Source organism: Nicotiana sylvestris, chromosome 1, assembly GCF_000393655.2.
Source record: "Nicotiana sylvestris chromosome 1, ASM39365v2, whole genome shotgun sequence".
NCBI classification, from domain to species: Eukaryota; Viridiplantae; Streptophyta; class Magnoliopsida; order Solanales; family Solanaceae; genus Nicotiana; species Nicotiana sylvestris.
In genome coordinates this window covers 29664708-29678991 of record NC_091057.1, presented here as the reverse complement: position 1 = coordinate 29678991, position 14284 = coordinate 29664708, and the positions used below count along the sequence as shown (strand labels likewise).

General features: G+C 41.1%; 1 protein-coding gene across 1 annotated transcript in view; it reads right to left on the bottom strand.

The window, feature by feature from the left end:
- The window catches only part of LOC104210208 (uncharacterized), a 53027-nt gene extending 46483 nt beyond the window's left edge, over window positions 1–6544 (bottom strand). Inside the window, exons 1-2 of the mRNA XM_070172364.1 lie at window positions 6459–6544; window positions 6084–6285 (exon numbers count right to left, since the gene is read on the bottom strand). Of these exons, the coding sequence (XP_070028465.1) occupies window positions 6084–6257 (174 nt within the window). The 5' untranslated portion in view covers window positions 6258–6285; window positions 6459–6544. The remainder of the gene's footprint in view (window positions 1–6083; window positions 6286–6458) is intronic.
- Between the last annotated feature and the right edge of the window lie 7740 nt (window positions 6545–14284).

Genomic DNA, 14284 nt, shown 5'->3' with positions numbered 1-14284 from the left:
CGGTTGCTTTTATGCGGTCCGCGGTGCCCTAATGCGGCTGCAGTACTTTTTGTGTGGACCACAGTGGGGAGATTCAGAGAGGTGTTTTCCAGGGCCTTGTCCCAATGCGGACCGTGGTCGCCTTTGTGCAGTCCGTGGTGCCCCTAGTGCGGCCACACTCCTGTTTGTGCGGGCCGCGGTGTTCTGTTCTATACTGTTTTTGCAACCTATAATCTGCTATCTACAATTCATTTTCAACCCTTGTTTCACTGCCTGTGCTGATACTAACCATGTTAGATGTGTATGCTTGCAGATAATAGTTAAACAACGAGGTGGAGGTGCCAAACAACCCGGGCGAGGTAGTTCCTCCCGGAGAGGGAAGCAAAGGATGGTAAAACTCACTCCCTAGGCTAGAAAAAACATAAAAGAAATGAGGAAAGCAATCAAAGCGGCTGATAGAGCCATTGACAACTCGGGGAGTGAGTACGAGCCCTCCCGAGAGATCTCTTCAGATTCATTCCCTCTTTACATCCCGTATCCAGAGAATGCCATACATACAGACACTCCACCATCTTCCCCCGATGCTCAACCTTCAATCAAAATTTCTTCTAGGTCGTCTGAGAGCTCAGCAGCAGCTAGTGGGGATGAATAATCTACCTCTCCCATAGCATCAATATCTGGAGAGGGTGCTAGAGGTGATGAGGGAGATGGGGAGTTATCGGGGGTGGTGTGCCGCAGGTTGGGTTTGTTGACCGGACTAGGAATCCCGCTACGTTGAAAGATAGATTCATCAGCTAGGTGGCGTTCCACAAGTTTAGGGAATGGTGGCAAGCACGGAAATTAATTCTTGAGAGGAGTTTCATTGATAGAGACCTCCTACTCCTACACCCCAATGTACATAGACAGTTTCAGGCTCGGGTGGGTTGGGAGTTCTTAAAGATAATTGTGTGAAGGCGAATGAGCATATGGTCAAAGAATTCTATAGCAATGTGGCCCACATCTTGAAGGGCACTAAGGTGACCAAAGTGAGAAACAAAAAATGTGGTATTTACCGGGAAGGCGCTAAATGAATACTTGGGGTTCAATGATGAAGATGAGTCCCTTTATAATGAAAAGTTGGCAATGGGTGAGGAGGTTTGTCCGTGGTTAGCTTCATACCTGGCAATCTCGGGTACGGTTCCAGAGTGGTTGCAAGAAGGGGCCAAAATACTACGGAGAACTTTCAACTTGAGGCTAGAGGATGGTTGAATTTTGTGTGCAGTTGACTCGACCCCACTACCCATGATCAGACCATTCCACTTTCCCGGACTGTTCTTGTTGCTTCTATTATGGCAGGATATCCTATCAACGTGGGCAATGTGATGTCCCGCGTCATTTCTGCAGTGGGGGTTGAGCATGACCGGAACTACCCTTTTCTCAGCACCCTAACTATGTATTTCCGGGACCTGGAGGTGGAGAAGAGACCTTTTGACGTCAAGGTCAAACTTGTGGCTCCGTTTTCATGGTACAGTTTGAATGGGTTAGACAACCCCAGGGACAAAATTTACAAGCCGCCTGCTTCTGCCCCAACCGGCCAGTTTGAAGAGCCGGTTGTACTAGAGCCATCCACTGAGCTTACTTCTACAGTTGCTGACATGCCTCCCGGACCTTCCACTTCTGCTGGTCCTTCGACTTCAGCTGGCCCATGGATTCCATCTTCCCGGGACCATCCTATCACCACCCACCAGCTGAGCCAGACACTTCATAGCTTGAACAACTGGATGGCGACTGATTCATCCTAGTTGTCCACCTTGACTTCTACTATCGCGGCTCAGTCGGTGCCACAGCCAGTGCAGGTGCCCCAGTCTATCGAGGATTCACTTAAGGAGATTCTTGCCAACCAGCAAAAGATCCTTGATTCTCAGGCTGCCTTGGCTAAGGTAGTGGATTCACATGACAATTCCTTGAAGGAGCTTTCCAGGGAGCACAAGACGCTGCGCAAAACACGGGCTTCCAAGGATTCTGTGAAGGCGTTGAGGGAGGATGTTGACAAACTGAAGGCAGACCAGCTGCCTTTAGACTTGCAATTTGAGGATCCAACCCTAACAGCAGCACCAGTAGCAGAGCCACGGTAGGAGAAGACACAGAGGCTTCCAAAGAAGAAGAGGAAGCTCCCTAGTGCAAATGAGGTGATCATCTAGTTGGCGAACCCACCGGAGGTTTCCACCAATCAACCACAGGATGTTCTAGATATTCAGCCCATACAGGTCCAGGCCCCAGTCCTAGCAGCTGAGCAGCAGGAGACCGGGAACCAGTCTGAGGTTCCCATACATACAGAGGACTAGAGGACCACTCATGTTCCTATGCAGACAAACGAGGCTTAGGGAGCTCCTATATCCTTTCCTTTTGATTTCTTGATGCTTATTTATTTAGTTGGCATTGGGAACAATGCCAACTTTTATTTGTGGGGGTGCGCCCTACTTGTTATCCGGATGATTGTATATATTAGTTGGCTTAGTTTATGTTTCTATTGATTTTTTTATTTGGTCTGTATATAACATTACATTTAGTTACTTTTATCGTACTTTTTATCTTCTCTTTGGTCTGTATATAAAGTTACATTTTTGTATATATATTCATCGCCCGTTGTATATTCTAATCCCCTATTGTAAATATTCATTCAATTTTCTATTTTCATACAAATTTTTTATTCTTAGCTTAGTAGATAGGCTCGCAGTCTTTTTGTTTCGGTTTTGGCGCTTTCAATAAACCCTTGGTTTTCTTAATGCCACGGTTCTTTCCAAGGGTGGAGTATTGTGCGAACCAGGTGTCTCTTCCTGATGATGGATGACGTGACAACCTGCTTAAGGGTTTGAGTCCGTTTTTGATTTTTTTCTTATTTTTAGTAGTTTATAGTTAAGGGTACCTCAAGCAAAGCTTCACTTGGGCCTAACACATTTGCCTTTGATCCCATTGTCAAAGACAAGGAGTTGTGTTTAGGATGGTGAAAGTAGTGACCTTGAGACTCTTTTTTTGACCAAACAAATCGAATTATGAGTCCAAGTCCCAAGCCAATGGTCTAGAACTTGCCCTGAATGTTTGTTGAGGCGAAATTTCTAGTGAAAGTTGATTTGAGAAGTGAATATAGGCTCTCCTTGATCCAAACAATAGTCGAACAATTCCATAGCCTACCAACGATATAATCCTTAGCTAACCCTTTTGAGCTTTAACCCTTTTTCTTTCAAGAACCAATGCTACAAGCCTATACCCATTCTAAATTATACCCTCTCTTAGCACCCAAATCGTCCCTTAAGTAATGGCAAAAGTCTAAGTTTGGGGGGGGGGAGACAAGAAAGGAAATAAAGTAGTAAAAGGAACAAAAGCAAAAGAAAAAGAAGGCGATGAAAAAGACAAAAAGAAATCACAATGTGCAAAGAATAAAACGGGATTCAAGAAAAACAAAAGTGAAAAAGGTGTGAAAAAAGGAGAAAAGGGAGAAATGCTTTGAATAGCATAAGAAAGAGTGACAATGTGTCTCTCTAACTCCTTGAAAAGAAGTGAAATACTCAAAGAGTCAAAGAGAATTGTGCCAAAATGAATCAAAAGAAGTGCTTAAGGAAAGATAGAACCCATATAGACCAACAACCTTTCCTACCTTGAACCAAAAACCTTCACATTGACTCCACAAAAGCCCTATATGATCTTGAGTTGGATGACGCTCGCATTAGTGGATACTTACATGAGGGTCTAGCATATAGTACTTAGAGCCGGACTTGTGACCTTTCCTTGAGAGGGAGACGAGTGACTTCCCATTAACCTTGGTTTGCGTGCTTATACTCTAAAAGGTGAGGTTTGCTTAGGGAGAGTTGAGGATGTGTGAGTTTGGGGTCCACAACGATCAAAGTAATTGAGAGAGTTCTTTGATGTAATGAGTCAATTCTTGATGCTCTTGTGTCATACTTGATCTATAGTTTTTTCAAAGTTTAAATTTTGTTAATGATCCATTAGTATTGAGGGCAATTGTTAGTCCCAATTGATGCTTGTTGAGGTTACTTTAGAACAGCTGGAATTACATGGATTTTCCTTTAAGGGGTGAGTCTTATTTTGTTTGCTTTAGGACAAGCAAAGGTTTAAGTTTGGGGGAGTTGATAAGTTAGGATTTCAACATGTTTTATGCCCCTACTTGCCTATGCTTTGATCATATATTGTTACAAAATAACCCTAAAAGGATCACAAGTTATGCTTGATCGCAGGTTTGATCGACAAAGTGACAAAATGTCAAAGATCGGCTCAAAAAGGAGTGAAACCTGCTCAAGTATCAAAGACCAAGAAATTTAAGAAAAGATGGCCTAGTGCGGACCGCGCAAAGTGGAATGCGGCTGCACTAGGTGGTTCAGAGAGTTGGTGAATCAAGCTAGAAGAAGCGCGGCCGCAGTACACATCTTGCAGTCCGCAGTGAAGGCTCCGCGGCCGTACTACTCTTTTGTGCGGTCCGCAGTCATGAGATTCAGAGAGATGAAGTTTGTAAAGCCAGTGCTATGCGTTCCGCGGTCGTGGTTGCGCGGACCGCGCCAGCTCCCTCCACGGCCGCGGTCCGTTCTACGCGGTTCGCAGAGTCTAAGTTCAGAGAAGCAGAAGTGAGCCCAGTGCGGCCGCGGTCCATTTAATACGGCTCGCACTGACCCCGCAAGGATATTTTTGTCCAGTGTTTCCAGCCTAGTATAAATAGAATAGTTTACCATTTTTTAGGTTATCAGATACATCAGTAGAGAGCTGCGCTCGTGAGAACGTATTTTCTAGCCATTTTTGGCACTTTTGCTTTACATTTACGATAGATTCTTGTAATTTAATTTTAGTAATTAATTAATATGCTTAGTTCTTCATCTATTTCTTCAATTTCTTTATCTAGCATGAGTAGCTAAACTCATTAGCTAGGGTTGTGGCTCAACCCTAGTGTGGGTAATTGATGAGTGTTGCCATCTAGTGTTAGATTGACTATGGTGTTTGCTATTTGAGTTGATTTTATGTTTTAATCTAGAATTGGTGGTTGCAAACACTGATTCAAGCTTTGCGGGTTTAACTCTTCTTGAGAAAGAGAGCCTATGACCCCAAAAATTGACCCAACAAAGAATTGGGATGGACTCATGAGAAATGATAGTCCCAATTAACGGGTTAAACCTCGAGAGAGTAATTACCCTACTTGAACCCTAGTTGTTTGGTCTAATTTGCCTACCCATTTGGTCTCGAGAGAGTCAATTGGGCAAAATCACTCTCTCTACCGAGAGGTATGAGAGTGGGTAAAATTGTGCAACGGTTATAGCATAAGCCCCAATTATGTCAATCGAACCTTAGTAACATCTACCCGTCAATTAGCCACCTAGGTAGTGTCACGACCCTAGTGCCCGTCTTCCCATTAGATATAACTTAGCAATATTCTCGTAGCATAATTTAGTGTTAATCAATAGTTTTACAAAAATAGTTATAATTTGAAAACCCAAAAATATTTGAAGTGACATTAGGAGTACAAACACATCTCTAGGATAGACAGACAATCCAACTCCACTACTAGCTCCCTGAGGAAATCGATCCCGACCCTCATATCGGGTAAAAGCATTTGCGACCCGCTCTTGCTACCTTAGTGTAGCGTCGAGTTGGCCGTGATCAATTTTATTATGAAATTCTGGCGAAAAAAGGCTCTCATCTTCATATTTTAAGTGTTTGGAGTATGATTTTTGTCAATGAAGGGGTTGATGTTAGTTTATGGCCGATGTCACTATTAGAAGCTTTCCGATATGGTTGCCGCATAGTGAAATGGAATTTCTGATCATTTTGCTGGTTTATAATTCTTGCTGGTCTCAGTTGTGGTAGAGGAGAAGAGAAAAAAAAAATATGTTAAAAATTTGATAAATTGTAATTAGAAAGTTGAACCTACAAATTACACATCTCAAAGTATAAAAGGTTAAATGTATGACATGTCATTTATGTTACACTGGATTTGCAATCGGGTACAAGTTTAAGTGACTAGGATATCGTTTTGTTTATATTTAAATATGTAATTTTCGTAATATGATTTTTGCCTAATAAATTTAAAAACTACTTGGTCAAACGTTTAAAAAAGTACTTACCCGATTGAAGACTATAAAACCAAGGTCAAGATCAACGCCGTCGACAGTGACGGACTTGGCGTGGCCGCCGAGATAATCCTCCTTTTCATAAACCACAACCTTAACACCAGCTTTTGCCAATTCATATGCAGAAACCAGTCCACTTATCCCTGCCCCAACCACTGCTACTTTCATGTTTAAAACTTAGGTTTCAAAGTTACAACTGCATGCAATAACAATCAAGATTAGAAGAGGTAAAAGGACAGATCGAAGTAATTAGTAGTCACTAGTCAGTAAACTATTAACTTTGTCTTTAATTTATACATTACATATCACTCATTAGATGAGCATAGGAGTTGGTGTTTAAGATGGGTGTTATAATGGTGGTAAACGTACCTCAAGGATATTGCTGGAGTTTTAAGAGTTGAGGATATTCTAAAAATGCAGTAGGAAAGGAAATGAAGTGAAAGAGTACAAGAAACTCCCTTAGCATGTTTGTGACAAATTAGTTGACTATTTATAACCTGCACAAGATACTTCGGTTTGGATATGTTGGGTTAAAGCGGCTCAAAGATACTCTTAATATGGTGTGATAGTGTCAGTTTTGGACTAAGGCCGTATGTTATTCCCATAAGGCCTTATACCATTAGGAGTATTCAATTTCTTATAAGGTGAAAATAGCATGGGCTAGCCAGTTTTCGGATTGGTAATCGAAAATTAGACAACATTTGTAAAGTTATTGAAAAAAAGCAACTGTTTTAGCTCAAACACAAAAAGTTTCAGCATAATATGCTGGATTATGGAGCTTCTGCATATAAACTTCCAACCTATTATGTTGGAACTCCAGCGCATTATGCTAGAATTTTTCCGGATTTTTAAGGGTGTTTTTATTTAGATTTTATCTTTACATAAAAAAAGTAGCTAAATTTCAATTACTTTTGAAACTCTTGCTATTTTCAGTTACCAGTTGTAAATCAGGCTATTTTTTATTTTCCCCCATTGTAAGTAGCTTATTTTCTTTTCTATTTTTCATATGGGACTTTGTTCAAACTCACCCAATAATCTCTCATTTGAAATACGTTTCACATAGCTTATCACCATTTATGGGCTAATTTTAAGATTAACTGTGTGCAACCCATATGATCCAAGTTTTTATGGTCACCGAAGTTAGCGGAGAGGTCGTATATGCGTCTTTGAAGTTACGGGTAAAAGTAGTAAACCAGCCTATAGACAGGCAAAGGCAGTAAGCCGATCCTATGCCATCACTCTGCATCTCCATACTCATCCTGCCAAATCATTGCCTCTGATATCAGTTATTGGGCTAAAACGGCCTAATTTGCTTTGGGAGATCACACGGTGTCACGACCCGGATTTTCCACCGTCGGGATCGTGATGTCGCCTAACCTTACAATTGCTAGGCTAGTAAACATATAAAAATTTAAAATACGGAAACCCGTTAAGAAATTCACTAGATGATAGTAATTTAAAACATCACAATTTAATAAAGTGCGGAAGTTTATAATTACCCAAATACTTATACACGACTATCCAGAAATTGGTATCACAATCCACGAACTTCTAAGAGTCACTACATATACTGACTGGAATAAAATACAACTATCTTCGAATTAAAAACAGTAAACTGGGATAACTGAAAGGGGACTCCAGGGTCTGCGTACGCCGGAGATTTACCTTGGGTCTCCTGAAGGACTGAAGGCAGCACCTTAATTTGGACCGGTACCAAAATCTGCACAGAAAGTACAGAGTACAACATCTGTACAACCGATCCCATGTACTGGTAAGTGTCAAGCCTAACCTCAGCGAAGTAGTAACGAGGCTAGGACAAGACAATAACATGAACCTGTGCAGTTAAATCATATACGAGAAAATAACAAGTAGAAATAAAGCAGTTAATAAGAGGAAGGGGGAAAACATGCTGAGGGGAATATTAGATCGTGGAATAGTAATGGTGAAGAAACGCAGTAAACAACATACTTTGCACCAACGAAAGTAATAATTATAGCAAAACAAGTGCACGACATCATCCTTCGTGCTTTTACTCTCATCCTCACCATAAGAAACAATAGAAACAGAAACCAAGTATGTTGATTTTTCAATTACTGGAACCAAACCAAATTAATTAAGTCAATTTTTATTGAATTAGTTCATATCGATTTTTGTTTGTTTTTCAGTTTTCTCAGTTATTTATCGGGTTTTTTCTTAAAATATATGAGACATACACTATCAAACACATATTTCGGCGACCACATTTTTTTGTAACACTATTAAACAATTGCTCTTTGAAAAATCTATCACTTACCAGGGTATATTGGTGAATTGAATTAAATAGTGATGAATAATTTAAGGACTCAAGTAAAAATAAATTATTTTTAATATGAAATAGATTCTTATACTTAGCAAAAGAAAACTACACTTGAATATAGGAGCTAAGTTGCTCAACAATCATCTAAACTTTTAAACCTTAACTAAATTTGAAAATGTTATCCTAGAGTTGCTAACGTGCCCCTCATGTGCCGTTTTGATTCTTTTTCATAGGCTAAGTATTTGAAAATTTTTTGTGACGATGAGACTCGAACCCATATTTAATATCTGGTCTGATACTAATTTTAAGTGTGTGACCACTGGCCATCTCAAATTAAATTGTAAAATGTTAAAGGTGATATACGTGCACCTACTTACTTATCTCTTATTTATCGAATGTTATTAAAGCAGTAAACCTCTCATAGCTTATGTTATTCGATATTCGCAGACTAAATTACATCCTAAACAAAAGGTTTCAAAAATTAATGTATACATAAAATCTTTTTCCTTCGTTTGTGAAAAGTGTTGAAGTAATAAAGACTGAAAATGGACCTAAAGTGTCAAGGTGGCCAAATAATTATTTCTATTTGGCCAGCATAGGAGAAAAAAAAAATCAAAAAATAGCTAAATTTACAATGTGTAATTGAAAAATAACTACAGTTTCAAAGTAATCGAAATTTAGCTACTTTTTAATATAAAGATAAAATCTGAACAAAAATACCCTTTAAAATCCAGAAAAATTCTAGCATAATATGCTGGACTTTGAATTTTTTACATATGAGATTTTAGCATAATGCGTTGGAGTTGCAATATAATATGTTGGAAGTTTAAACGCAATAGCTCCATAATCTAGTATATTATGCTGGAACTTTCCGTGTGATGGAGTTCCAACACAATATGCTGGAAGTTTATACACAAGAGCTCTATAATCCAGCATATTATGCTAGAACTTTTTGTGTTTCAGCAAAATAATGATTACTTTTCAATGATTTTGCAAATGCTAGCTATTTGTTGAATATCAATCCGAAAAATGGCTAGCCCGTCCTATTTTCACCCTAATTTAATTGATTATACCAGACATACCACATATTTCAACTCAAGCTAGTATATCAGGTTGAATTACGTTGTGTATAATATTAAGGTATACAACATGTGAAATGTATATTCCAAGCATACGACGTACATAACTAACTATTGGGTATTTTGTAAATATTTATCCTAAATCTGCAGAAATTATAATTCTTTTTAATATGGTTTCAGATAAACTATTTATACATATTAAGTAAATATCTTAATAAAAATATAAAGTTTTAATCAAAGTTATTAAATTCCACTCAACATATAACTAGAACTCTAGCTCCGCTCGTGTGTATTAATCCAATAATACACAATAATTAGGTTAAAAAAACTGTATAATTCTGTCACGACCCCAATCTCCGGTCGTGATGGCGCCCAACACGAGGCTAGGCAAGCCCGACCAATTTGTTACTCACAATCCCTTATGTAGAATTCATTACCAATTAACAGGATTTAATGCCAAATTAACATGATTATAACTCTGTAGCAATAGATAAACAGTACGGAAAATCCATAAAATATCAATATAAATCCCACCGATCTGGTGTCACGAGCCAAGAGCCTCTAATACAAGTTTGTGTAGCAACCTATACATAGAGTTGTCTAGAATGCGGAAAATAAAGGGGATAAGGGGAGAAATCGGGTCCTGCGGACGCCATGCACTACCTCGATGACTCCGGAATAAGCTGAACAACAGCAGAAGGCTCAAACTATGCCTCCGGGATACCTGTATCTGCACACATAGTACAGGGAGTAAAGTGAGTACTCCAACTCAGTGAGTAATAGCAATAAATAATGACTGACGGAAAGAAAACTCGTAAAACACTACGCAGTTCTATATTAAACAGTGAGAATATCAAAAACAACAACTGAATGAAGAAGTCAATTAAAAGTCCCTTAAGCCAGTATTCATTTCATTTGCTCCTCATGATAACCGAATTCATATTTGTACTGCTGCGGCGTGCAGCCCGATCCATATAGTATGCTGCTGCGGCGTGCAGCCCGATCCAAGAATAGTCGACTGCGCTCACTAAGGGTGTGCAGACTCCGGAGGGGCTCCTTCAGCCCAAACGCTATACTAATGCGGCGTGCAGTCCGATCCATATAATATACTACTGTGGCGTACAGTTCGATCCATATAATATACTACTGCGGCGTGCAGCCCGATCCATAGCATATCAAATAGCCTTACAATGGGGTTCTCAACCCCTCTTAATCAATATAGACTTGGCCTCTCGGGCACACTAAGATAAGACGGGGTTCTCAACCCACACGTTACTCTCATTAAGATTTGACAATTTCTAAAGCTGGTTCATATCATGTTTATCAGTTAAGAACATGACTGAGGGTATGATTTCGACTAGAAAAGTGAGGTCAGCCAATACAAATGCCCCCCCCCCAAGGGTTCTACATATCGGCACAAGGCCCCAAACATGGCAACTAGCCCATAATATAATGATATTAATTAAGTCTCAGTCAAAAGTACAGTAGAATCATCAAACGGGATGGACCGAGTCCAAATCCCCAGTAGTAATAGACCCCACGCTCATCAAACAGCGTGTGCCTCATCTAAACATAGAACCACGTTGTGCAAATCCGGGGTTTGAAACCCTCAGAACATCATTTATAACCATTACTCATCCCAAGCAGGCCGAAATCCTAGCTCGCTACTCCCTTGCCTCGCAAATCAACCTCCTCGAGCGTCGAATCTGATCAAAACCACAAGCAATACGTTACCATAGGCTAAGGGAGTACAACCCAATCGAAAAGACTCGAAAAATATCGAAAATCACGAAGTTGGCAAAACCCGAGCCCCGGGCCCACTTCTCGAAAAATCAAAAAATTCACATCTCCGGATTCCTTATCTCGCCATGAGTCTATACATATCAAATTTACCAAAATTCGAGCTCAAATGCTCCCTCAAACCCCAAATTTACATTCAAAAAGTCAAGCCCTAATTCTTCTCTTTTTAATCAAATTTCCATGAATTTAGATGTTGAATCTACAATTAAATGATGTTTTTAAGTCATAAGACTCACCTCCAATCAATCCCAGTTGAAACCCTCTTTAATCCTCGTCCAAAAGCTCTCAAGGATGTTCAAAAATGGAGGAAATAGGCTTAGGCTCGCGGATAAAATTCTATTAAAAACCCTTCTGTCCAGCCCAGATTTCTTCTATGCGATCACATAGACCAAAAATTCCATGGTCTCAAATTAACCTATGTGATCGCAACAGGCCCTATGCGATCGCATTGCCTTACCAGACAACACTGTGCGATCGCAACCCCTTCATGCGATCGCATTGAACAACCAAACAGCCCCTAAAAAATCCTTCTATGCGATCACAGCCCTTGCTATGCGATCGCGTAGAGCAAAATTGCTCTGCACTGACTGCTGCATTTCTACAGCATTTTCCAACTTCAAAAATTCCCGTTAGCCATCCGAAATCACCCCGAGGCCCCCCGGGACCTCAACCAAAAGTGCCAACCTGTCCTAAACATCATTCAAACTTGTTCCAATCATCAAAACACCACAAACAACACCACAAACCATCAGATTACATCGGATTCAAGCCTAAATTTCTTAAAAACTTCTGAAATACGCATTTGATCAAAAACCCGACCAAAGCACCTCCGAATGATCTAAACTTTTGCACGGACATCGAAAATCACCTAAGAAAGCTACTGAAATAGTCGGAATTCCATTCCGACTCCCGTATCAAAATCTCACTTACCAACCGGAATTCGCCAAAATACTAACTTCGCCAATTCAAGCCTAATTCCACTCCGGACCTCCAAAATCAATTCTGATCACACTCTTAAGGCACATGTCAACCCCCGAAGCTAACCGAATCACCGGATATCACATCCGAGCCCTCTAACTCAATAGTCAACATCCAGTTGACTTTTCCAAAACAAGCCTTCCTTAAAGAGACTAAGTGTCTCATTTCCTATCAAAACCAATCCGATTTAACTCTAACACACCGAATACCGATAACGAAACATGAATAAGCATAAAATGGGGGAAACGAGGCAGTAACTCACGTGACGATGGGTCAGGTCGTCACATCCTCCCTAACTAAAACAAACGCTCGTCCTCGAGCTGGTCAAGAAACATACCTGGAGCCTCAAACATTTGAGGATATCTGCTCCGCATCTCCCGTTCGGTCTCCCAAGTAGCCTCCTCCACGGGCTGACCTCTCCACTGCACCTTCACCGAAGCGATATCCTTTGATCTTAATCTCCGAACCTGACGACCCAAAATGGCCACTGGCTCCACATCGTAGGTCAAATCATTATCCAACTGGACCATACTGAAGTCTAAAACATGAGACGGGTCCCCAACATACTTCCGGAGCATAGAAACATGGAATACCGGATGCACACTCGACAGGCTGGGTGGCAAAGCAAGCTCATAAGCCACCTCCCCAATCCTCCTAAGTACCTCAAAAGGCCCAATGTACAGAGGACTCAACTTGCCTTTATTCGCAAACCTCAGAACACCCTTCATGGGAGAAACCTTCAGCAAGACCTTCTCACCAACCATATAGGACACATCTCGAACCTTCCGGTCCGCATAACTCTTTTGACGTGACTGAGCTGTACGAAGTCTTTCCTGAATCACCTTCACTTTCTCTAAGGCATCCTGAACCAAATCTATCCCCAATAGTCTAGCCTCGTCGGACTTGAACCAACCAATCGGAGATCTACACCGCCTCTCATACAAAGCCTCATATGGAGCCATTTGAATACTCGACTGGTAGTTGTTGTTGTAAGCAAACTCTGCAAGTGGTAGAAACTTATCCCATGAATCTCCAAAGTCAATAACACAAGCACGCAACATGTCCTCCAATATCTGAATAATGCGCTCGGGCTATTCGTCCGTCTGAGGATGAAACGCTGTGCTCAACTCTACCTGAGTACCCAACTCTCTCTACACGGCTCTCCAAAACTGTGAAGTAAATTGAGTACCTCTATCTGAGATGATGGAGACTAGAACACCATGCAACCGAACAATCTCCCGGATATAAATCCCTGCCAACCGCTCTGAAGAAGAGGTAGTACACACAGGAATGAAGTGCGCAGACTTGGTCAACCGATCCACAATCACCCAAATAGCATCGAATTTCTTCAAAGTCCGAGGAAGTCCAACCACGAAGTACATAGTGATTCTCTCACACTTCCACTCGGGAATAACCATCTGCTGAAGCAAGCCACCCGGTCTTTGATGCTCATATTTCACCTGCTGACAGTTGAGACACCGATCCACATACCCTACTATATCCTTTTTCATCCTTCTCCACCAGTAGTGTTACCTCAAATCCTGATACATCTTCGCGGCACCTGGATGGATGGAATACCGCGAGCTGTGGGCCTCCTCTAATATCAACTCCCGAAGCCCATCCACATTGGACACGCAAATCCGGCCTGCATCCTCAACACGCCATCACTATCAATGGTCACATCCCTGGCATCATCATGCTGAACCCTGTCCTTAAGGACAAGCAGATGTGGATCATCATATTGGCGCTCTCTGATGCGGTCATACAAAGAAGACCGAGAAACCACACAAGCCAACACCAGACTAGGCTCTGAAATGTCTAATCTCACCATTCGATTGGCCAAAGCCTGAACATTAACTGCAAAGGGCCTCTCCCCAACTGGAATGTACGCCAAACTCCCCATGCTAACCGCCTTCCGGCTCAATGCATCGGCCACCACATTGGCCTTCCCGGGGTGATACAAAATGGTAATATCATAATCCTTGAGCAACTCAAGCCACCTCCGCTGCCTCAAATTAAGATCCTTTTGCTTGAACAAATGT